Source organism: Eulemur rufifrons, chromosome 29, assembly GCF_041146395.1.
Source record: "Eulemur rufifrons isolate Redbay chromosome 29, OSU_ERuf_1, whole genome shotgun sequence".
NCBI lineage: Eukaryota > Metazoa > Chordata > Mammalia > Primates > Lemuridae > Eulemur > Eulemur rufifrons.
The window spans coordinates 62,017,255-62,042,795 of NC_091011.1; the positions used below are offsets into that span (position 1 = coordinate 62,017,255).

The 25,541-nt window shown below is 50.2% G+C and overlaps 1 protein-coding gene across 1 annotated transcript in view; it reads left to right on the top strand.

The window, feature by feature from the left end:
- The window catches only part of CDHR3 (cadherin related family member 3), a 53,317-nt gene extending 50,788 nt beyond the window's left edge, over window positions 1–2,529 (top strand). The window contains exons 18-19 of the mRNA XM_069461650.1: window positions 657–705; window positions 2,228–2,529. Of these exons, the coding sequence (XP_069317751.1) occupies window positions 657–705; window positions 2,228–2,529 (351 nt within the window). The remainder of the gene's footprint in view (window positions 1–656; window positions 706–2,227) is intronic.
- The last annotated feature ends 23,012 nt before the right edge of the window (window positions 2,530–25,541 follow it).

Genomic DNA, 25,541 nt, shown 5'->3' on the forward strand with positions numbered 1-25,541 from the left:
TGACATGAGAGGGAAGGCGGTGTTTCCATGGGGAAAAGGGACAGGTACATCGGACAGGGTCAGGGCCTGGAGGGTGGCACAGAGCACAGATCAGGGGAGGGAGAGACATGAAGCACAGGGCTAGGTGAGCCCTAGATGCCATGCTGCATCGGCCTAGGCTGGGGCGGCATCGGGAGAGGGTGGGAGTGCCAGGGCTGGGGGTACAGGCTCCTGGGGGCTCCCCTGTGTCCAGCTTGCAAGTCCACCTGACCGTGATCCCACCGGGGCAGTGTAGGCCTTAGCCTGTGTTGTGTGGCATTTCTATACCTGCGTCCATGCTGCTTAGATTGCATTTATTCAAGATGCTTTCTTAACTCCCAGGTGCGGATTAAACGTCTCCCCCATCCCCACCTGTGCCCCATAAAACATACTACATTTCTGCAGTCATCTCCTTATCACTCTGCATTGCAGCACCTGTTTGCCGGTGGCAAGTCTTGTGTGGCAGTAACCACGCCTGCCTTGTTCACCACTGTGTCCCCAGCACCTAACACCAGGCCTGCTAGAGCCATAAATGTCAAGGAGGCTTGGGGCAAGGAACCTGGGCTGTGCGGATGAGCAACCTTGCCTGGGGGGAGGAGTGGAGGGTTGTGCTTGATGCTGTCCCTTTCTTTCCTTAGGAAACTATCCAGGTGAACACTGTCTTTGATGGAGAAGCCATAGATCCAGGTAATTAAGTGGCGACGACACCCATAAGAATGCTGTTCGTGTTTTAGACTGGAAGAGTCATGGAAGACCTTACCCAATTCCCTGCTCTTAACTCAGTTTGTCAATCTGTTTGGCTTTGTTGCCTCACAGTGCTGACCCTTCTAGACTAGAATGCAACGTGAGTCCAGCTCTGAACCCAGCCGGCTCGCACACATCCAGCACACGGCTGCCCACGGGAGGCCACAGCGGGCCTCCACCTAGAGGCTCAGGCCCCAAGCGACGCTGCTTTCTTGCCCCCCTTTCCAAACCACGAACCAATTTAGAGAACTGGTGGGTTCAAGAACCCACATTTTTTCCTTCTCATTGGTACTCGCCCCCACCCGCACCCCCATCCTTCCTGAATGCTCCTAATACCTTCGTCTTAGTACTGGAAGGTACAGAGAAATGGCAAGTTACGCTTCTTTTTTTCCCCTCGATCGGGGCCAAGAATGTCTTCTTGGTTGGCAAAATGAACATAAGGTAAAGCTGGCCTCCAGAGCTCTCATCACCCCCATGGAATCAGCTCCAAATTTAGCTCCTTTACACACATCCCTCCGCTTACAAAGGCTCAATTATAGACGTGAATAAAGGGAAGGAAACCAAATTCAGGAGGCAAGTGTGTTGGCTCCCTGCCACCCTCATATGCAAACCGCACCGGTCCTCCTCAGAAGGAGGATGGCTCCTCTCCAGCGAGAGGCTGCTGCTGCTGCTGGAATTAAATTTCCCTCTATTATTAGGTACTTGTTACCATAATGTGCCCACATTAGCATAAGTGCTGGTGGGATCCTGAGCCCAGAGGCCACGCTCGCTGTGAGGAAGTGGCGTGATCAGGGGCCTGCCTTAAACTGGAGCTTCCAGGGTAAAAGCCAGGGAGTATTTGTGCGTTTTTGCATAGTTGAGAGAGAAAAGGAGGAAGCGATGTGCCAACTGGCCTATGTGAACAAACACATCAATTAGCGTCTGCTCGCTCCGACACAGTAAGAATGCTCCCTTGCATCGTCGCAAGCGGGGCCAGATTTGTGTGTTTGTGTCTGCAAATCTCTGCTAACCTAACATACATAAAAGTCAGTCTTTTCCTCCTTACTGGGTGAATTCCTTTTTATAGCAGAGATCCAGGGGTCTTTGTAGACAAACAAAATAGATCAGAAAGTAATGAGTAACGCCATTAAAAATTGAACCTAATTTATCCAAAGCTCCTATGGAGTTCAAGATTTATGTGGCCTTCTCATCTTGCAATTGACATGGCCTCGAGACTCTCCTAAACATTTCTGTCCAGGGAGGCTTGATATTTGCTGCCCGTGTGGCCTGAGCCGGACAGCTGTGGAAAGGGCAGGGCCGAGGGTGGTCTGTGCTGTTCACACGCCTGCCTCCTGTCTCAGCGAGCCACGTCTGCCAGCTTGCTGCTTCTTCCCTGGGAGTCAGAACAGAGCAGGATAGAGGTGGGGGAAGAGAGAATCATTTGTGTTCCTTGCTTTATATAATTGTTGTATTTTTTTCCCCCTAGTGACAGGAGAAACATATGAATTCAACTCAAAAACTGGAGACAGAAGGTGGAAAGAGCCACTAACCCAAATGCCAAAACAGAAAGAGTCCAGCCCCCAGGGAGCTGCCCCACGCAGAGCCACTGCTGGGGAAGGGATGGGGACGCTGAGAGGTACCAACCAGGAAGAGCATGAGCGGGGTGGCAAAGCGCGAGCCGAGGATGCAGGCATAGGTTCCAGGAATGATGCCAAGCCGGCCACCCCAAAGAACAGAAACCTAGCCTCCACACGCGAGGCTTCCCCCAAAGTGCACCCAGGAAAGTAAACGGCGTCTAGTTGCCAGGCCCGCGGCGCAGTGGGGTGCAGGGGAGGGGCCGGCAGTCAGCGGGGTGCTGCCTCCCCCTAAATTCTATGGGGGCAGCTCTGGGCCCTGCATGGGTGCAAAAATGTGGGCTGAGGGAATTCAGACATCCAGGGTCACAAATGGGATGTTTGACAAATTTTTCAACAAATAGAAAGGGGTTTGATCATACAGTTGCCTTTTTCTGAGATGGCCAGGAGAAATCTCTCTCAGGTCTCAGAACTACCTGTGCTTCTGATCAGTGGGACTGTTAACTTCTGGATGCTGAATTGTGTTTTCTTTGCATCGACGGCTGGGAAGCTCTCTCCAGCTCATCCTAGGAAGTGCACAGGAATTCTTGACAAAAATACTGAGAGCCACCCTCATATCTTATTTCCCTGCCTTTATCTTGGCATCACTCAGATTTCTTATATAGTTCAAAGCCACAGCTTTGTAAGTGACCTCAAATCTTTTTCAAAAGAAGCAGAGCAGTGAAGAAATGGACGAGTAAATAATGAGATGTGCATCTGGGAAGAAGAAAACACAATAGACATCTTCTTTTATTCTTTTTTTTCCAATTGATGTACTGTATAACTTATGGCCAATAAAGTGCACACATCTCAGGTGTTCAACTTGATGATATGTAGACTACTCCTAGAGGCAACCACTAAGATCTTTACCATCATAGATTCCTTTTGCCTTTTTTGAATTTCTCATACATGGAATCACACAGAATGTGCTCGTTTGCACGTGGCTTCTTTTGCTCAGCATGATGCCTATGAGAGTCATCCATGTTGTACTGTATGACAGGGGTCCAGTTCTCTTCATTGTTGTCTGGTTTCTTTGTGTGATTATATCACAATTTATCCATTCTATACTTGGGTGGCTGCTTCAGGTTTTTACTATTATGAACTGCAGCAGTATGAACTTTCCTGTACATGTCTGTTGACAAACATAAACACTCACTGCTCTGAGCCCATCTATACCTGGGAGTGGGATTGCTGGAGCAATTGCCAGATGTTGCCCAAGAGCTCCAAAATGGTGGCTCCAATTCACACTCAGCAGCAAACACTGAGGGTTCCAATTGCTCTATATCCTTGCCAACATTTGGGATTGTCAGTCCTTTTAATTTTAGCCATTCTGGTTAATATTACTCTTGAAGGGAAATCACTCTTTTTCTCAAAGCTGAAATAACACCTGCTTTACAACCTACCTGCCCTGCTCTTTCTCATTTCCTGTGATTGGAGGACTCTGTCCAAACATACAACTCAGACTTTCACCTGTATGCATGAGCAATGAACTGAGAATAAATGGCACTATTACGTAAAGGGAAATGAAACTTTCCAATCAGTGCCAAGCAGAGAGTGAGCAAGCCTCACTTTTGCTCTGTGCCCTGCTCCCCAGCGGCTGTGGCCCCAGTTCAGTAATCACAAGAAAGGACCAGGTGAGAGTCCCTGAGAGCAGCACCCTTTCCAGCTAGGGAGTCAGGTGAGAGCCCACCAGGCTCCTGCAGGAGACAGGATCCATCCAGTGAAGGAAGACCTTCAGAGAGAGCATTTGCTTTGTTTGCTGTGTGCTTATGCGCCAGCGTGACTTCTCAAGCAAAAGAAACATTTGTAAAATGCCCTGTCCTGGCCTAGATTGGGTGTGATTTATTAATAAGGGTTGGTTGCCAGGGAACTCCCTTGAATGGGTTTAAATTTTGCAAAAGAAGGCAGAGCTGTTCAGTCGTGTAGGTTAAAGTGGGTGAAGTGGCTGATTACCCATTTAAGACTTTGCAAGTCTGTGGGGCCCCGAGTAAAATGCCTTCCTCAGAAGCTCTCAGCTTCAATGCAAGTAAAATGAGGCTCTGAGAAGGCTGAAGGGGGACTTAATAACTGTTTATAAGCCCATTAAGGATGATTAAAAGGAGGCCAATGAGCAGCTGCTCTTCCTTCTCCAGCGATGACAGGGCAAGAGGGAATTGTGCTTTATGGCCAGAAGAGGAGATTTAAGTTAGGCAGAGGGAGGGACTTCCTGGAGGCTGGGGTCTGTCAGAAGGGCTCAGTGTCTTCCCTGATGACAGCAGGAAGAGCTGATTGTCTTCCAAGTCCCAAGGCGAGCCCTGAGGAACACAGGACTGGGGGCAGACTGCACAGGAGGAGAGACTCTTCCCCCCACCCCCATTTCTTTTCCTGTTTCTTTTGTATATTTGGCTACTTGATTAGGGGACATGCAGAAGTCTGAGGTCTAGGGTTGAGGCCACTTGGTGTGGGGCAAATACATTCAGGAATTAGACCACGTAGTGATTCATAATTGTTGAAGGCTTTGAAGCTGTGTGGTAAATCCTGACGTTGGAGCTTTTTGTTGTGCTCCGTGCATGGAAAGCAGGGTCTGCAACTCAGCCTTCGTGGAAAGCACGTGTGGTTCACAAACAGAAACTGGGAAATGACACTCCTGCTCCTTGGAGCCCTTGTTCACGTCGGTGGTTCTTTATTTGCCTTTTTACTTAATGTGTTTTGTAATGGCTGCGAAAATTAAGTGGCAAAATCAGTGAACACTGAAAATGATCACTACTGAAAGTTGGCGTTTCCCATTTCAAACTTAGTGTGTGTGTTTGTGCCTCCTATTCATTCAATAAATATTTATGGAGCAATGACTGTGTGCCAAGTGCTGATTCCTTAGTAAACACAACAGCCCCAAATCCCTGCCCTTGCAGAGCTTACATTCTGTCTCTGCAGCTGAGTGAGGCCTGCTGGTAAGCTGTTCCAAAAGTTTCTATTTCTAGTTGCATCCTGGCCTATTTGTTTCTTGGTTCCTTGATTATTCCGTCTGAAAGATAAATTAACCCAAGCCTGGACTCTCTTTCTAGAGGAACAGATAATTCAGAACGATTAAAAAAAATTTTTTTTTTAAACTTAATGGGGCCTGGGTACGGTGGCTCATGCCTGTAATCCTAGCAATCTGGGAAGCCAGGGTGGGAGGATCACTTGAGGTCAGGAGTCCAAGACCAGCCTGAGCAAGAGTGAGACCCCATCTCTACTAAAAATAAAAAAATTAGCCAGGCATCGTGGCACATGCCTGTAGTCCCAGCTACTCGGTAGGCTGAGGCAGGAGGATTGCTTGAGCCCAGGAGTTTGAGACCGCTGTGAGCCATGATGATGCCACTGCACTTTACCTGGGGTGAAAGAGCGAGATGCTGTCTCAAAAAAACAAAACAAAACATAATAAACTTAATGGGGAGCCCTTATTGGAAAGCAGCTGAGTTGCCCAAGTGGGGGCCCCAGCCTACTGTTCATGCACCTCCAGATGGCACCTGTAAGCCACATGTGACTGCTGCACACAGAAGATGAAAGAATCCTGAAGCCAGTGAGCTATTTGATCTGGAGGAAAAGGTCAAACATGGGGGGTGGGGGAGCCTCAAATCACCAAGACCCTCCTGTGTGTTACCTGTAGTGGGGGCAAGATGTGGCTCCAGCTGCAAGGGAGCAATCCAACTGAGAAGATGACCAACTCGATAAAAAGACAAGCAGCAATCACACAGGCGCATTATGAGAACTAAATAAGTCCCATATGCAGTGAGTGCTGGAGAAATTAGACGTGGGCCAGAGCAGACTCTGAGAGTATGATGGGAGACCTGGAAACTGAAGGGGTCTTGAAGGTGGGGACACATTCAAAGTGCAAGGGAGGAGAAGAGAAGAGAAGAGAAGAGAAATTTTGATCAAAGGCTAAAGCATTCAGAATCCTGGTCTTTATTCCATTTTCAGCCAATACTTGGCTTGTGTAACCTGGAGTGGCCTAATACAGAACCTCCTGGGTATGTAGCAAGCACTCAATGAGTATTTGCAGAATGAGATTGAATTAAACAGGCATGTGGTTGGTTTTCTATCTAGGTCATGTAGCAGAGTCACAACTTTTCTAACTAGATTGAGATAAACATTGTCATAATCAACACATATATACTGAGTGCCTACCAGGTACCTGGCACTGTCCTAGGCTCTGGGGATACAGCAGTAGATAAAACAATGTTCCTAGTGTTTATATTTTAGGGAGGTGTGGAAGACTGAACATACAACCAGACCATATATAAAAATAGAACTCTGACCCCTCCTGCAGCAACCTGTCCAAGAAACCCATTCCCTCATCTCCAATAAACACCCAGGACGCCAGTGTGCTATCTCCAGTGACAACATAGGAAGCTAAAAAATAACCCCTGTAACAAGACGCCCCAAATGCCCAGGACTTGATTAGTACCTGACAGCTTCCCTAATTTTTGTCCTTGAGTCCAACTTAGGACCCATCAGAGACAGCCAAATACACACCCCTAAGCCATCGCATAGGACGCCCTGCCTCTCGTTAGCGCACCTGCAGCTCCCTCACGCCAGCAGCCTCTGATCAGGGCACACCTGAAGCTGTCCCTTTTTCCCTCTGTACTCTGCCTGCCTTTGGGTCTCTCCCAAAACGTGAGTGCAGGTGGCTGACTCCTTTGCTATAGCAAGCTCGGGATAAGTAGTCTTCACTTTTCTCATATGGCTAGTCTTTGTTTATTTCCACTGGGATGATAGAAAGCTCTGATAAATAAACATATGATATATAAATAGATTCATAAATATATATATGTATAAATGAGGTATGTTAATGGTGGTAAATGCCATTGAGAAAAGTAAATAGGTCAGGGGTTATGGAGGGCAGGAGAGGCACTTCCCACAGGTGGTTGAGGAAGATCCGTGTGGTAAGGGGGCCCCAACAGTGGGAGTGCAGAGGGGCTGGGCAGAGGGCTGGGAAGAGCCTTCCCGGCAGAGAGTGCAGGGGCAAGGACAAGCTCAGGAGCAGCAGGAGGTCTGGAGGAGGTGACTATGGTGTGGGGGGAGGTGGGTGCCTGTGTAAGGGGAGGCTGGGGATGTGTGGACCATGGGGTGTGTGTGGAGAGGGCCCTGCACACCACAGAGGGCCTGGTGAGCCACTGTGAGGACCTTGGCTTCTATTCTAAGTGAGGTGGGAGCCATGGCATGGTGCTGAGCAGAGGACTGACTTGACTGGCTCCTGGTTTGAAGGCATCTCTCCGCTGATTTGAGAATAGACTTCAGGAAGGCAGGCACAAGGGTGGAAGTAGAGAGACGGATTGGGAGGCTATTGGGTTCATCTAGGTATGAGGCTTGGGCCAGGGTGGCAGAGAGGGAAATTCTGCGGCACCTTTTTGAAGTGTCCCAGATAGGAAAGAAGTCCTCAGTTCTCTTGGGCCCCATTCCTGTTTCAGATAAAGGTTCCCCACAGAGTGTAGCCACTCCCTCAGTGGGAGCTGCCACTTACAGTTATTTTAGATGACATTGGACAGCTCTCCTGAGTGGGACTGCCCCACCCTTAGTCCGCGACGAGGAATGGCGGGCGTGTGCACGCACATAAGTGTGTTGGGAGAGTAAAGAGAACCCCTCAGTGTCCCTGCTACACTGAACTTGCTGGCAAGATTCCTAACAATGCTCCAAGGAAACAGAGGAAACGGCTGCCCGGTGCTTTCCGGGTCTGGGTTCTGAGCCCTGCTGTGGAGACAGTCACGGCACCTCACTCAAGCCGAACAGTGCGTTATTAGACGGCTCTCAGTCTGGAAAAGTACAGTTCTGATTAAATGTCAGGAGACGTGAGTTACAGGAAACTCCCCAACTTTTGTCTGTGACTCTCCAAAGAGTCTAAGTTCCTAGAAAACTTGTCTTTTTGGGGGAACAGAGGAAGGTGAGTGTGTCCTGGAAAACCGGGGCCTTATGCCCAAATTTTTGGAGACAGTCCCTACTTAAAATGGCTTATCCTGCTGTCCGCATGAGTACAAACCATAGTTATCTGTCCTGGTGTCTGGATTGGAAAACATGATCCCTGCAAGTTTTGAGACCAAGGCAAGGCATGCTCATGACTTTGCATTCTCCCCGTGCGGTGCCCGCTGGGTGAGGCTGGCCCGGGGCTGGGAGCAGGCACCCTGTTGCGCAAGCTCTCGGCCCCAGCATGCTCAGAAGTCTTTTAATTTCCGCGTGTTCAGAAACAGCGTGTGGCTGCGGCAGGCCCCTCAGGACTGTGCAGCTGAGGGAGGGAAGCTGGTTAAGCTGATTTATAGGCGAGGCTCACACGAGCTCCACTCCCCACACAGCCCATCTCATTTGTTGGTCCGTGGTCAGAGCACACTCCAGCTGGCAAGCGAAGGGTCTTTTTTTAAATAACAGCTTTATTGTGATTTAATTCACATACCATGGAATTCAGTGGTTATTAGTATATTCACAGAATTGTGAAACCATCATTGCTTCTAATTCCAAAACATTTTCGTCACCCCCAAAATAAACTCCACAGCCATTCCCCAACCCCAGGCATTAGCACCCACTAATCTACTTACTGTCTATGGATTTGCCTATACTGGACATTTCATATTAATGGAATAACACAATATTTGTCCTTTGTGTCACTTTGCATAATGTTTTCAAGATTGATCCACATTGTAAGTGTATCAGTACTTTATTCCTCTTTATGGCTGAATAATAGTCCACTGTATGCATATATCATATTTTTTTCACCCATGCATCACTTGAATATTTGCATTGTTTCCATTTCCTGGTTGTTATGCATAATGCTGCAATGAGCACTTACATACGAGTCCTCATGTGGACATGCTTTCTCATTTCTCTTGGGTATATACCTAGGAATGGAATTGATGGGTCATATATTTACTTTTTTGAGAAACTTCCAGACTGTTTTCCACAGCAGCTGCACCATTTTACATTCTCACCAGCAATGCACGAGGGTTTCCCAAGATTTTCAAAGAGACATGTGAGGCACCATCAGCCCAGGTTGCACTGTGGGGCATTCAGCCCTTCCCAGATCCCGTCCACTGGGACCTGAGTCTGGGTGTGGTCCGGAGCGCTGGTGGACTTCACTGAGATGCACAGGGACACGACCTGAGCAGTCCGCAGCCAGGTCTCTGCAAACCTCATGGTCGCAATCGTGTGCCTAACATGAGCTGGGCACTCCACCTACAAGATCGCTAATCCACACGGCGTGCTTCTGAGAACAGTCTGCATTTTGGGGATTATACACATTTTACAGATAAGCAAACTGAAGGTTGGAGAGGTTAGGGAATTTTCCCAGAGGTCACAGAGCCAGGACAACCACCTGGGTGTTTCTCCTCCAAGCCTGGGTGGGAAGGGCTCAGCTATGGCCTTTAATTTGTGTTCTGATGGAGAAAGGGGTCCGGTGACTGGACCCCTAGATGGTTCCTCTGGTTGAATAACTCTCTGCCCTGAAAGTTCAAGGGTTCTCCTGGCTGCAGAAATCAAACCTTCACAGGTGCAGAGTCCACATCAGCCTCTGGACAAGCAGTATGTTCTGAGAGCGTCCTGTCCTGCAGGCTTGGGTTGAGGGTCTGAATAGCCCTTGGCCTCCCACAGCCCTGCTAAGCCCAGCACACTGCTTTGGGCTGTGTAGCAGTCAGCACACATCCCTTACCTATCTGCCGCTCAACAAAAGCAGTCTCATCTTGGCTACGAGTGTTCACGTGCCTTCCAAGCCGAGATCCGTCACTCAGAAACAGCCTCTTCCCAAGGGCTGAGTGGCCTGCAGTTACTCAGGTTGGCCAGCAGGGGCAGGGCCCCTCTTTTTGCCATTTAGCTTCCAGTGAGTGGTCCAGGAAGGCCTCGCTGGTAAAAAACAAAAAACAAAAAAACCCTGCTTTTCCTTCTTTCCACCTCTCCCCAAGTTTTCCAGGGTAAGTGGCCTCAGTGTCTGCATAGAACAGCTGCAGGACACCCAGGGCCAGGATTCTGCCCTGTGGCCACGTGCAAAAAAACCACAGCGGCAGTGTGGTAGCTGGAAACCAGGGTGTGCCATCCCAGGCCTTCTGGGGAGGCGGTGAGCAGCCGCTCCACCCACAAGTGGCCTTTTCCCGAAAGGCCCCAGGACAGCTATCCTGGCATTTTGCCAAGCAAGCTATGGCTATTGACCAAGACAGCTCCCAGCTGGGCTCAGAACAAGTTTATCACTGTTGACATAAGTAGAGAGGGTTCGACTCAGCGGGGGTGCCTGGCGTCTCTGAATACACACCCCTGAATTTTGTTTCCTTGACACCGTCTCGCCATGGGTTCAGGAGAGTGCGGGTCCCAAGTTCTCTGTCTTCGGTCGAGCGTGTGTCACGTATATGTGTACGTGCCCCTGTAGTCATGACGAAATGACTTTGCGTTTATAGAATGCCTGCTACGTGCCAGATCACGTGGGGCCCTTCGCATTTATAATTTTACTTAACCTATGCACCTGTAGGTCCTCTCTAGCTCACACATGAAGACTTGAGGCTCAGAAAGGGCGAGTGAGCTGCTGAAGGTCTCACAGCTAGCAAGCGGCAGAGGGAGGTGGGATCCGAAGCAGGTGTGACGTTTAGGCCCCTGTGTGCCAAGAGTAGGGTCTGAAACACCTGGGCAGACAGCTGAGCCTCCTGCTGCCCCCGCCCAACACTGCCTGCATCCGCGGCTGCTTTGGAAGAAGGGGGCGAGGCTGAGCCTTGCAAGCCAGTTTCGGAGCTGGGTGGCCGCCTTAATATGCAGAGAGGCTGAAGGAGGCCTCCAGGATGGGGACCTTTGCTCTAAGCAGCTCACTGGTGTCACTGGACACCCGGAGAGAAAAAAGAGAAGGAATGGAGAGGAAGAAAGGGAGGGGGAGAGAGAGCAGGGCTGTGGCCCGAAGACTGGCAGGGGAGCCCCTGGCCTGGGGGGACTGGCAGGAGCAAGCACAACCTTCATTCTCTCCAGCAAGGCCAGCAAAGGGCAGCAGAATCACAGTATTTCTCAAGAAATAAAAATTCCTAGCACACTCCTGGGGCCTCGGGGAGAAAAACTGACAACGTGTTGATTGAAAACAGATCGCGCTGGTGTGCGCCCCCAGGGTTGGGCCTCGCTCTCACAGGCTCGCGGCGACACCTAGCGGCCGCCCGGGGCACCGCCGGCCCCACGGACGTGGTGAGGTGTGGGCGGGCCGCGAGGCCGCGTGGGGCCCGTGAGATGACAGCAGGTGTTTCTTCTTTTCCCTTGCAGTCAAGCCCTAAGTGTGCACAGGTGCCCACCCAGCCCCTTTGTGAAACACGTCAATATTCTGAGGGGACTTCCACATTGGTAAGACTGCACTTCCTAATGGTCACTCCAAGAGTGGCCAGGTATGTATATCCAACTGGCTCTGCACCATCTAGATTTTTCGAAGTGGTCATTATGTCCTCTGATCTTATTCTTTTCATTTATTAAATATAACTAAATGTATTTAATGGTGATATCTTTAGATGACTTTTATACAAATGAATGCTCCAGTCAGAGAAATTTGTTAGTCTACGTGTTCAGAAAATACAATGACTATACTTCTATCATCCAAAGACCTCTGCTTCCATGGTGACCCTGATCAATAAGTCTGCTTAAAAATGAAAACCATGCATCTCTTTCTGGATATTGGTGCTTTAACATCTTTCCCTTCCTTGCCTCTTCTACCTCTATTTAAGGTCTGGCGCATTCCCTTGTCTGAAGGGCCCTGGGGACAGAGCATGTCCAGTGTTAGCATGATGCCTGGGACGTAGTTGATACTCAAAAACTATTTCTTAATAGAATGACTTCAGGTCCCAGTGGAGCAGTAGACAGCCACAGAAGGAAAGTCAGGTAATCAATCCCCTAGGAAGTGCTGCTTCAGGATTCTGGACTCTGCAGGGAATTTAGCAGACTAGGAAGACCCTTGCCAGGGAGTCCCCACCTGGCAACCCAGCTTCTTGTTAATAGCTGGGGATGATGTGTGGTTAGATGGTAGCCCTGTGTGGCATTTGTGGAATTCTGTAACAAGGCCTGTTGGATATCTGTGGCTGGCACTCCTGGGAGGGCTTCATGTGGCCATGATTTCCAGACCCCTCCAAAGACCCACTAGGGCCCTTCTGTTTGAAGAAGCAGCCATGAGCTTCTGTGAGCCAACCTTACTGGGGAGGAAACAACGACCCCTAAGCTAAATTTTCTCCTAATTACATTAGCCAAATTGTGTTGTGTTAACTGGGCTCCTTTGGTTGCAAAGAGTGGGGATTTGCATATTTATTGGGAGGCCACAGGTGAAAATAAAGAGCCTGGGCTCCATTGCTTGGTCTCCAGAACCCAGAGAGGCAGAAGACCCGACCACTTGAGGGGTGGTATAGCAGATATGGATCAGATTGGTGCCAGCCCAGCATCATTTGGGAAGTGTGCTATGTAAGGGGTGCCACCTCACCAGGGTAGAGATCAGAACTCAGTTACTCAGACTCCTTTGCAACTAGGACATGTGACATAGGCTCTGCTCATTGGAGACAGCATCATGGAAGTGAGAAAAGCAAGCCAGCAGCTGCTGCATGGGATTGGGTCTTGGTGATGGGGTGGAGCCTGGCGGAGGGACACGGAACCCCAGAGGCTGCAGGGGCAGAGATGCTCACAGTGACATGCACCAAAGGGAGTGGGATCAAGCCTGAGACCAGACAGGTGGGGATCTGGGTACCGCGCATGGCTGCAGAGCCCCGGGCTCATTTCTCTGACCTTGCTGGAGATCCTTTGAGCCACTGATGGTATGCTTGAATACGTTCTTTTTCTGTTTAAACAACCCGGAGTGGGTTTTGTTGTTTATAGATAAGAACCCTGGTTGATAAAGCCATCATGAAAGTATAGTTAGGCCTCATAGAGACTGTGATCAGAAAGTCATTCAGCATTCAAGGCAATTATAAGAGGTTAATGTCAGGAGTTCAAGGATCTTTGCTCTAGAGAGGTGGTAGTCAACTATTTTGTCTGGGGCAGAGGCTCTTGTTACTGCCTGTTCAACATCCATCCCTCCAGCACCAACCATTTTCTGTTAGGCCCTGTGTTCTGGTAGGGCTGACGTGATGCCCTAGATCCAGAACTGAGCACATGACCCGGGCCAGGCCAATTAGATTGCAGCTTCTCCCTGGCTCCAGTGATTGGTTCAGGCATGGATACCTGTCCCAAAGTGGACCAATGAGAGCTATCCTTGAGATTTGTGCTATAGATCTAGGAAGTTACTCTTTTGCTGCTGGTGCTAAGGTGAAAGCAGGTAGGCATAAAACATGAAGCCAATATTGGCCACTTTGTTGAGTGTGGGAAGAGCCTGCCAACCAAAATACAATGCCAACTGGAGGAAAGCAGAGTAAGATAGAAATACTAATTCCTGAGGACGCTGAGCATTTGTATCCAGCCATAACTGAAGTCAGTTCTATCGTTAGATTTTTCAATGATGTAAACCATCAAATTCCTTTGTAAGTTAATTTGAGTTGGGTTTCTGTTACTTGAGACCAAAAGGGTCCTGACTAATACAATGGCACATGTTCAAATACCAGAATTTTTGGCAAGTCTTTAAAGGGATTGAATTACATCTCTACTTATTATAGCATTTACTTGGTTACTCTTCAAGCCTGTGTCTCTTTTTGAGGATAACTGTTGTGGCCCCAACTGTGCTCTCTTCTGTACACACAAGACAAAGTTTTCACACATTCCAGGAAATGTGGTTGTGTTGGCACATGCTTGTCATTAAACTCTACCTCTTCCCTCCAATGTGCGCGGTTGGGATTCTCCCATTCTACATGCAGTACTCCCCCCAACATTCTGTCCCACGAACACTGCTGGAACAATACATATCCTCATTGCAACAAAAGGTATATTTTCCGCCTTGAGCACAATGTGTTACCCACCTGTGAAAGGTATGCTGCCAGCCAGTGGGCAGAGGTATTTGGGCTCAGAACCACTGGTCCTGGAGCTCTGGCACCAATATGACTCAGTGATTCAATTCTTCACTCACCTCTTCTAAGTGTATCCTTATGATGTTTGTCCTGTAACCAGTTGGCTCATTTTCTCTTGATTTTTAAAATCAGTTTCCTGAGAGGGAAAGATAACTTGGTTGATCTAATTGCTAATTCTAATTCTCATTTAGGCAGAGTTGGTTGAGCTGAGCCACATGGGACAATACCAGCCAGTCTCTGGATAGGAGGTCCTGAGCCAGGCATCCACCCCTGTCCAATCACACATGGCCAAGGAGGGGTGTGGGTCACAACATTAAAACAAAGCAAACTCTGAATGAAGACCAGCTTGGGGACACTTCCCTCCTTGGGGATATGTCTGGGGCCATTTTTCTTAGCCAGGAATAGTGGGCGTGATAGCTACCATGATCAATGTACATTCTCCTGTGCTGAAAATAATAGAAGAAAATCCTGACGATAGGGGCTGGGATAATAGTATTAATTTTCAAGGATTGGCTTCACCTTCAATACCTCTTCTCTTCCTGTATCACGTTCTTTTGCCGTCCCTGTGAAATTGATTTGTTTCTAGTTTCCAGAAGCCAAAGGGCTGACTTTGAGGGCCTGTGAGGAAAGAGGAACTGCTTGGCACTGACTTAAATACCTCCTTTCCCTGATGTAGAGCCCATAACTGCAGCCCTCACTGCAAGCTCAGTGGCCTTCAGACTGTGAACACTGAGCATAGAGCTGAGAGTTAAGCCTTTTCCACTCCTGTCCCCAGGCCACACAGGGCATATTTCTCCTATGACTTTCTCCTACCACTGTGAGCAGGGCTATGGATGCCTGCATGCTGGCATCGGGCTTGTTCCCAGCTTATTCTGTGGTGTTGTACCCACCCTCTAAGGCAACTGGAGAACCTCCAGCTTCAAGGCAAAGTGCTTTCAAAGGAGATTCCACCTGGGTGGCCTGTCTCAGACCAAGCTCTGCCATTAACTAACTCTGTGATCATTTGGTGAACTGAAAGATACCAGAATGCCTCTTTTCTGAATAAAATAAAATCTCTAACCACCATATGAGGGAATTGGTGAGAAGGGTGGGCTGTACCAGAGGTCCCCTGGCCTGGTTTGAATGTTCTGGCATTGTCTCTGGTTGGGCCAGAGTATTTGGCTGGGGCAGCTACATCTTCCCCTGGGCTGACTTCTGCCAAGGCCTAGATGCTATCCCTAAAGTGTAATTCCTTTTTGTAGTTTAAAGGCTCCTAGAATCCTAGAGCTATAACTTCCCAAACCTTACTAGTTCGTTTCTCCAAAACCATAGGGTCTTTGGATAATCAACCTGTTTAGGATTGTCTTATATAATCCCTCAGGTCCTGGTGACTTGTTAGACTGTTCCTGCCAAATGCGTGTCTCCAGACAAAAAATGGTCTTTGGTCTAAGTGAACAACACCAAGGTGACCTGTTCCCACTCTGGAGAAGGCAGGGCTCAGTGGTCAAGGGTGTGGACTTTGCTATTTGATGCACCTGGGCTCAAACATTAGATCTGTCATTTATTAACATCGCAACCTTGAGTAAATCATTTAACATCTTCGAGCTTCTGTTTCCTACTATGTGAAATGGGGATGACGATGACAATAAGTCTGCCCCATAGTGGTACGTGTACATTTAGTGAGATCATGTACATAGTAAGCACTCAGGGAATATTCTCTGTCTTTTCTAGGTGGGATGTCCCCAGGAAGTTTCAGACCTTTTTCCTAGAGACCTCCTGGGGCTGCCTGAACTTTGGAGCCCTTCCAGGTGAGGGTGGCAGAAACATCATAGCCAGGCACTGTGGGTTTCTCCTCCCAGCTCTGTTCCTCCTGCCTCTCGGTGCCTCAGGCCACCCATTGCTGGTTCCAGAGAAGACGGCCAAGGCCACAGCCGGCTGGGAAGGTGCAAGTCTGGACCTGCGGCCTTCACTGCGTGGAAAGTGTGTGGAGCACTGACAGGCAGAAATGACTCACCTCTCTTCTCTTTGGGGTTTTCTTTTAGGGCATGTTGCTGCTTAATGCCACTGGGCACAGGACTTTCAGTGCAGGGCGTGTGCTTGAGGGAGGAGTCCCCACCTCTGCCCATTTACCCTGATCTGGGAATATCACCTGGCTCGAAGAAAGTGGCTGAACAGGACAGGCCCCCAAGTCTGGGCTCTGCCAGCCTTTTGTTAAATCACTGACCTAAGGAGCTGGCAAATCCATTAAGGAGGCACCAGGGAGGTGACAGCCCAGGCAGACCCAGGGCTCACAGACTCACCATCACTGTAAGAGTTGGTGTGCACGGTGCTGTCCAGTTTGCACACACCTCCTCAAATGTAATCCTCCTAACAGTGTGGGTTGAGCAGAGCTATGGAGTTTTAAATCTGTGACGGACTTTGAGGTCATCTGCTTTACCCCTGCGTTATGCAGATAAGAAAAGGAAAGGAGCCCTTAGCTAAACAGGAGCAACCTAGAGCCAGGTCTGGGACCTTGCTCTTCCTGCCACCACACGGTCTGATGCAGGGAGCCTGCTGCTCCCTTGGGAAGCCAACTGCACTGAAAGCCCAGCATGGAGGTTTGGGCTGCTCTGCCCCTTACCCCATGTCCCCCGTTGCCAGCGCAGCTGCAGGAGCAGCCTTGGTGGGGCAGGGGGATAAAGCCAGCATGAGCGACTGCTCCAGCTTTCAGCTCCCTAAGGCGCCTCTTTGAGTCTTTGCAAGTCCCAAACAGGGACTCTCAGACTCGAGACAAGAATTCTCCAACCCTGGGGATGGATCCACCCAGGCTAAGCTGAGCCTTCCTTGGCTTGTCTTACGTTACCCAGAATTCCCTAAAGTGCTGGGACTTGGCTAGGGTGGAATTGGAAAGTCTTATCTCTGGTTGTAATCCATTAAAGTGATTGAGCACAGACTGTTTTCCCAGCATAGGACTGGTCTTTGTGCCACTTGAAGGCAGGGGCTGTCTCTCCCTTGTTGCAGGACCCCAGAGCACTTAGCACAGTGCCTGGCAGGTGCTCCGTAAGGAAGGCAGGGGAAACTGCATGCAGGGCGGATCCCGAAGGGAGATGGGGGGGGTATTTGCACATTAAATTCCCCTGGATGGGGAAGCTGCCCTGTGCTCTGCACTATGGTGTTGTGCCAGGCTGGCTGTGCCGTGGTTTCTCTTTGGGTGCAAGCACATTTCCTCAGGAAAACATCTGCTCAGCTGCACTAAAAACAGCATCTTTGCTGACTTCTTTAGCGTCCATTAAGTTCATATTCAAATTAACATGCAGGATGGGAGAGGGGAGGGGTTACAACATCCGAAGAGGGTTGGAGAAGCATTTAAAATGTATGAAGATCTGGGTACCAGATGTTTGTTTCACCTAAATAAAATAAAATAATAAAACAAAACACTGCACCAAAAACGCTCTCTCTGAGAGCAGGGAGGGAAAGTTGGGTGTCTCTCATCTCTTTCTTCCTTGGGCTGTACCCCGAGGTGACATTGGGAGGTCTCTGCCAGTCATGGAGGGCCAGTTCATTGTTGGAGTTACATCATAGTGACCGGGGCATTTAGTAGACCCACAAAAGACTCTTCAAAATCTTGGACAGCTCAGGGGACCTTGCACATCGCGGACCTCAGACAGGGGCTGGCTGTTCAGAGAGCAGTGCTAGAGGCAGTGTGAGGAGCACGCAGCTCTCCCTAGGTTGGAGGGCAAAGGCAGGACCATCTATCTGAGTGAGGCCCTGGGAGCCTTTTGCATTGCTTGAAATGCGAGCCAGCTAGACCAGCCCCCTCCCAGCAGAGAGGCTGCACCGAAGCTCACTTTCCTTTGGGTCTGGAGGCTTCCTCCATCCCTCGCCCAGGGAGCATGGCCACATGCAGACAATTCCTGTATATCTGCCCTGCCTGCAGCCGAGAGCCTGAGTGTTCCTCCACAGACTGGGGGGAGGGACCCCCACTGGAACGCAGGGCCCAGGAACGATGATGGGATGGTGGGCACAAGCCTGCTTCGTTCTTGCTTCCCTTTAGTCTTGCGAGACCCCCACCCCCAAAGCCTATTCCTTCCCTCATGCTGTGTGATGTTATGGAATTGTCTCCAACCTGGCTCATGAAGGGAGGAAACCCAGAATGGGCCCCCCGGCAGGACACCCGGGTGAGGTGTCTAGTCACTCTGTGGGAGCTGCCCGTGTGACTTGGATCTCCTCCTTCGTGCGTAAGATCAGAGGAACTTTTGGAACCACCACCTCTGTGCCAGTAAGCTGCCAGTGATGGTGATTGGCACCTTTAATGCCACCATCAATCCCAGAGGCACAAAGCCAAGGGAAGGGCAGGAATCCTGAAGGGAGAACATTCCATGGAGGAGGACTTCTGTAGGGAAAGGGGCTAGATCTGTTTCTGCAATGCCCCTGGGACAGTCCTCGTCATTTCCCTCTGCCAAGAGCCACTCGCCAGCCCAGGCCCACCCCCGTGTGTCACCTCAGCACTGCCTGCTTTCCTGCTCCCAAAGTCCCACGGAAACGGACCTTCCTATTGGCCTGCTGGAATGCAGTTCCCCACCTCCCTGAAGCCAGTGGCCTCTGAGAATAACTGGCATTTCTCACTGTGTAACATGGATGTCCCTTCCTTCACACTGCGGAGAGCGCTTCCAAATGTGTGTGCACAGCTCATGTGTCTGGGAAAATAAGCGCCGTTGCTACCCGGCAAGGGGGAGGAGGGGATGCCTTGCTTGCACACTGAGCAGGCCCTGAACGAACATTACGTGTAAGCTTGGGCCAGGTGGTGTGGTTGGAGAGCAGGCATTGAGATCTCTTTCACTGACTTTCTCTCCCTTCCCTAGTTGCTCTGTGCCCTCCCATCTCAGGGCTTTGGTCCCCGCAGCCCCGCTGTCTGGGATGCAGTCGTTCACTCATTTGGCACATTTGCCCAGCAGCTCTCGTACTCTAGGTGCTTCGTCTACAAGGTGCTGAGTGAACAAGACATGGGCGGTGGAGGTGCAGAGAAAGAAAATGAGGTGTGTCCTGTCCCTTCTTCGTCTCTCATTGGTACCCTGTCTGCTGGAGCATCACCATGAGGACTTCAGACCAGTGGTTCTCAGGGTCCATCAGCAAAGAAACCTGCAGGGGCCCAGGGGTGGAGAGAGACACGCCAGACCTGGGCAATGCAGGAGGGCTGGCAACAAGCCCTCTCTTCCCCACTAGTCGTCGGAGCAGGGCCTCTCGAACTTTTTGACCATGATGACTACAAGAAATATGTTTTGCATTGCAGTCCAGTACAACGTGGGTATCTAAGTGTGTACGTACGAAAATACACACACCACCTGGCAAAATGTTATGAGACGTTACCAACCTTTGTTATGAGTGATGAACTCTGATATATTTTATTCTATTCTATCCTATTCTTGCTATTCTATTTTATCCAAAATGATGTTCATGAATTTTGCAGCCCACTAATGGATGGCAAATGTCACTTTGAAAAACAAGGAGGGTAAAAAAAAAAAAGGAAAGAAAGGAAGAAAGGTAACTTCCCTTCAGGAAGAAGTTACAACCAAATCTTATTTTAAATGCATTCAGGGGACCCTCTATTTAGATAACCAAGGTAAATTCTTCTATAAACTAATCATTCTACTCTTAATTTGCATTTAAGGAGACCCAACTTTCTGTTTTGGGGTTTGCTTAAAGCAAAGTCTGGCCTGCTGCCTTTGTGTGGCCCGTGAACTAAGAATGATTTTAAATTAAAAAGAAAATCAAAAGAAGAATAATCTCACAACACATGAAAATTATATGAAATTCAAATTTCAGTGTCTATATTTATTGGATCGCAGCCACACTCGCTCGTTCACATGCTGGCTGTGGCTGTTTTTGCGCTACGACGACAGAGTTGAGTCGTTGCTCTAGAGACCAAATGGTCCGCAAAGCCTCAAATATTTACCATCCGGCCCTGTATAGAGTTTGCCGACCTCTGGTTGAAAGTGTGGCGTTTCTTACACTGGGCATGGGTGACCCCCAAAGGAACAGTTTTGCTGGTGTGGAGCCTGCAGAGGGCCTGCTGAACGGGAACATCGGGCCTTCTGGAGCCTTCTCTCTGGCCGGCAGGAGCATCCGTGTGGTGCCGCCGTGTGGGGAACTCATCCCAACCACACGACTGTGCGGGCAGCCATCCAGCAGCTGCCCAGAGCCCCTGACCGGCTCTCAGGCACAGCCTGGCCTGGCCCGAGGGTGGCAGGGCTCGGAGGGTGTGGTCCTTGAGGAATTCACCAGCATTAGATTCCAATGTCTCCATTTGATCTTTTCTTCCCTCCTTGTCTTGCTGGCCTTTTTTCTATCTTTCTTTAGGTTTATATGACCTCTGGGTCATTATTTCCCAACAAAGTATGTGGCAAAGCACATTTCTGAAATATTAATGAATACTGTTTTTTCCTTGGTCTTTTTTTTCTTTACTCCTCCTTTCCTCAAACTCCCTGCCACCCCAGCGAGGCAGCTAGGCTGTTGTGTTCTCTTGTTTCAGGGGAGCAAGGGGTGGGCAGGGAGCCTTTCTGCTTTCACTACAGGGACAGAGAGGCCTGAGGACTCCCAGCAGAAACCGTTTCAAAGGAACATCGAGGAAAAGCACAGGGGTTCTTCTACCTCGGCTCTCTGGGCTGAAGGGGGTCAGGAAACAGAGAGGGGTGCTAAGCGCAGAGGTGTCACCGGGTGAGAGAGGGAGACACAGCCCCCATAGCTGTGATGGCCAGCACTCAAGACCTCTCATCAGAGGACCAGCTGAGGGCCGGGTTCAAGTCCACCCTGACCATTCAGGCTCCAGTGAAGCCAGCGGCACCTAGGGCCACTGGCTGGCTGTCTTTCGTCATGCAGGTTTCCTTCTATAGCAGCCAGCCCTTCCTGGGGGACTCCCTACAGAGCGTGACACCATCCTGGCCACCAGCCTTGGCTCTGTCTCCACCTGATCCACCCTAGGAATTCACTGTCCCTGAAACTTCCCCAGATCCAAATTAGTCTAGAAATAGAGAAAGGGTTTGGATATTTAGGGAACAAGATGACCGGCATGTCCTAGGTTCCCACAGGACCAACACGTCCATTGCTAGATTGGGACTGGGCAGGCCAGGCTGGTGGAGCCCCAGTGTGTGTGTTCGGGGTGTTCCTCTGCACTCACACACGTTTGTGTGTCTATGAGGCCGTGTTATGGGATCTGGGAATTGTTGGAGAATAAAGGCCGGAGAGCAAAGGAGTCAGGCAGACCCCCACCACACAGGTGTGAGCCCTGTGTCCCATGCACATGAGCGGAGGACCCCCACCCCCTGCTCAAGACCCCAGTCTGCTGTGCCTGGAAGAGGCTGGGCCTGATGTGGCCTTCCCTCCACCGCATTTGTGACATGCCTGGGCCACTCTGACTTTGAGAGAGAGCCCTGCCTTTCCTGCCCCATTCCTAGCTTTGGTTCTTCCTGAGAAGGCCCCACAATGCAAGGAGGAGTGGAGCAGAGGAGCGGCGCGATTTCCATCTCTGCGCACTTCTGGCCCAGGACCTTGCGGTGACTTCTAACTTCAGAGGTGCAGCAAGGCTTCTCCAGCCTCCCTCCTGCTAAGGGACCGTGGGCTGACTTCCCTCCCTCTCCCGCACCAGGGCTTAAAAGTCTGACCTGCATTTCACCGAAGTCAGGACCGGCCTGAGTTCAATTACAGTAGATTGCTTGATCTCATCTATTTTCTCCCATATACTTGAAGTTAGGACAGCTTTAATTTGAAATGGAAATTTATGCAAATACTATGTAAATCAGGTCATTCCCAGATTAACTGGGGGGGAAAAAATCTGGTCGCCTTAGCAGGCACCATCTGTTCCCTCCTCATTCTTTCCATATCTGAACCCCACCCCACCCCCTTTCCCAATCAACTTTGAAAGTTGTTTTCCTGCGGCTGAGAAAAGAGATCTTTCAAGGGAAGGAAACAAATCACCCATCATTTTCCAGGTGGGCCGTTCGAATGTCTGTTTTGTAGTGGGAAGAGACTCAGGTGAGAGGCTGGGAAGAGGTTTAGGGTAAACTCGTGGTTAATGGCTGCCACCTCCCACACATGTGCCACATCCTCTCCCCTCCTGGCCTCTGCTTCCTCTTCTTTGCCTTTGGCTGAGTCTGCCAACGGTACCTGGCAGCCCTCTTCCTCCCTCTGGTGGGAGTTGGAGAAAGGTTTTGGGGTTGTGCAATCCCCCCCAAAGTTCCTGGGAACTTTTGGCTCCCTGTGTTGGCTGGGGGTGCTCAGTGCCCAGGCGGGAGCCTGTGTCCCACCCCTCCAGCTATAGCCCACTCCTGCTTTGGAGCAGTGACAGCTTCAGTCCTGCTCTGGGACGGCAAGAGAGCTTAGTATTTCCGTAGCTGGAGGAGGCTTCCCCTCCATAGCCTTCTGCCTTCCTTTCCTCATAAAGGTGATCAGTGTGAGGGAGCAGGGGGCTCCTGGCTCCTGCGTTCAGCATCACTTTCTCCTCTAAGTGGGTGAGAGTGAGAATTCCCAGCAATTCCTTCACTCCTCCATCCTGCAGTGAAGCACAGCCATGGAGCAGAGCCACGGCTGACCCACGGAGAATAAGCAAGTTGAGTAACAAATACTCATGTTGCTGTTAGCCACTGAGATTTCTGACGTTGTTTGTTATTGTGGCAAAACTTAATAAGAGCTGACTGATATACCCTCTATAATCATTAATCTCGCCTCAAAATTTTAAAAAATTCTTTAATGTACTCATGTGATATTTTCTCAATCTTAGGCCCACTGAGGCCCCATCTTCATAAAAATTTGCTTTTTTCCTGATTCGTGATATGACTGTACAAACTGCTCTTGCATATATGGCTTTAAAAATAGACCTTCAGGTAGAGAGAACTGTCAGAGCAAAGGCCCTGTGGCATGAATGTAAGGAGGCTGCTCCTGCGGCTGGATCAGGGTAAGCAGGTGGGAGAGTGGTAGGAAGTGAGGTCCTCCAAGAGTGGGGGGTGAGGGGTGTGGACCTGACCACGGGCCCCAGAGAAGGTACAGTTTCAGGACAGAAGCACAAGGTGGCACCATGACACTCTTCACAGTCACTGCTGCCCACACATCTTCTCACCCTCCAAAATGGCTCTGCTAGGGCATCGGAGTCCAGCAGACTTGAAGCAAATTATAATAAACCACAGACTCCAAGACCTCGAAGAATGTCAGAGATCTCCCAGTCCAGGAGATTGCCATGTGGAGTCCATGACACCTGTGCACAGACTCTAGGACTCCGGGGGTCCCTTGAATTGCCATGTACTTTTCAGGGGAAACCTCCAAAGCTTTCACTCTTGGGGTCTATGACCCCCAAAAGGGTAAAGAACCTCTGACTCCATCCAGTCCTCCCACCAAGCCCAGATTTGACAAGATCTTCCCCAGCAACAGGCAGCCTAGACCAAATCCACATTATTTCAGGCGCCCTGGAGAGTGGGGTCTGTGAGCCCTGTGCTCTCTCAGGGGAGGAGCCCAGAGGACGCCCTGAACCGCTGGGCCTGAGGACACTGGGCCCCTTCCAGAAATTAGAGGTTTTTTGAGAGGCCTGACTCACACATAGACCCTCCACCTCCTTTAGACTGAACAAATAGCATAACTGTTAGTTTTGAAAGATGCCTACATGCCCCTGTAATAAGTAAAATATAGTTGCATTTAATGTGGTTACTGAATTCACAGTCACTTTGATCATTCCATAGTTTCTCACCCACTGGGTGTTTTCTGTAGGTCTATTATATAATTTGTGTAATATCAGTCTATAAATATTAGACTCTATATAAGTCTAATATGATGGATAGGCCAGGGAGTCTGTCAAATATTTTGATCTAAACAGGAAACTTCACATTCAGGTGGGTGGAGCCGCCGTCTGCGGTGAGAGGGAGGGGAGGCCGTGCATGGAGGGTCCCATCCCGACAGGGAAGCAGGGCCCGGAGCAGGACAGGAAGCCACGGGCAGCGGGCAGGGCAGGACGGCAGAAGCGAGACTGGACCCCGTGGGCTGCACTAGTGGAACCATACAAAGAGACCGAGGATGAGGGAAGATGCAAATTTTTAATTCAGCATCTTAAAAAAAAAAAAAGCCCCAGAAAGGATGTATTTGCTATTGGCATTTTAAAATACGCATTAAATATCACACTTGCGGTGTTACTTCTCTCACCCTGGCCGGGCAGCCTGACTTCCGCCACTTCCCGGAGAGCTGGGCTCAGAGAACCCACCTGTGGACCTCAGGGGCCTAGGCCTGCAGGTGGGCGGCTCCCCTGGGGCCCTTTAAAACCAAATCACAAGCAGAAAGGAGAGGCTGAGGTTTAAGGTTCCTCCAGAGGCCTCCTCTCAGCTTCTCTCCAGTTCACTGCCTCAGACTGTCCTCCAGACGTGGGCTCAGAGGCCGGAGCTGTTGAATATTTATCAAGCGCCTCCTGGCAGACGTGGGAGACTGGGAACAGGAAAATCAGGCCTGGGCGGGTGTCTGCGGAGCCCGCTGGGTGCTAGCCAGACGCTGCAAGATTCAAGCTGCCCAGTTTACGCTGCTGAGTCCTGCCCTGCCCGCCCCCTCCCCGGGAGGCGTGTGTGGACCTGGCGGTGGCCAGGCCTTTGCTCCTTGCTGCCATTCTCCACGCCGACTTCCCTCGGAGCCCGCCCGACTGTGCCCCATTGTCTGCAGCGGCCTGGGCTGACCTGCTCAGCCTGGAGCCCTGCCCTGGGAGGATGCAGGCTAACACAGTGGCACAAAGCCCCGCTTTGTGGCCCTGACAGGAGGATTTATCATCAGCTGTGAGATGGTCCCTGGCAGATCCTGGCATGTGGTGAGCAGGCAGCTCTGTGCTGACCACACTATTTCAAGTACCCCCAGTTTGCTGCAGCATCCTGGGCCCTCAGATCGGTCTGGGACGTGTTGCCGTTACCTCCACATGGATCCTTGTGGCTTTGGGCTCACTGGCACCTTTCGTGCTGACCCAGAGCAGGGGTAGGGGATAGACTAAGAGCAGTAGTTTGTGCCCAGTGACTGTGGCTGGAGCCAGAGCCACAGGGGCTAGCATCCATGCTGCAGCATGAGGCCGTGCTGGTTTACAGGAAGGGCACCCCTAAGGTGGTGCAGGGCCTTTGCACGGTGGTCTGCCTGGCATCAAGGGACCGCATGGCAAGGTTGGAGCCTGCCTCGGGGCACAGGTCCCTGAACAGCAGCAGCAGCCTTGTGAGTGGGATATCTGACCGGAAAAAAACTGGAAGTGAATATCTCTTTGATCTTGTGGTCGGGAAGAATTTCTTAAGCAAGACACACC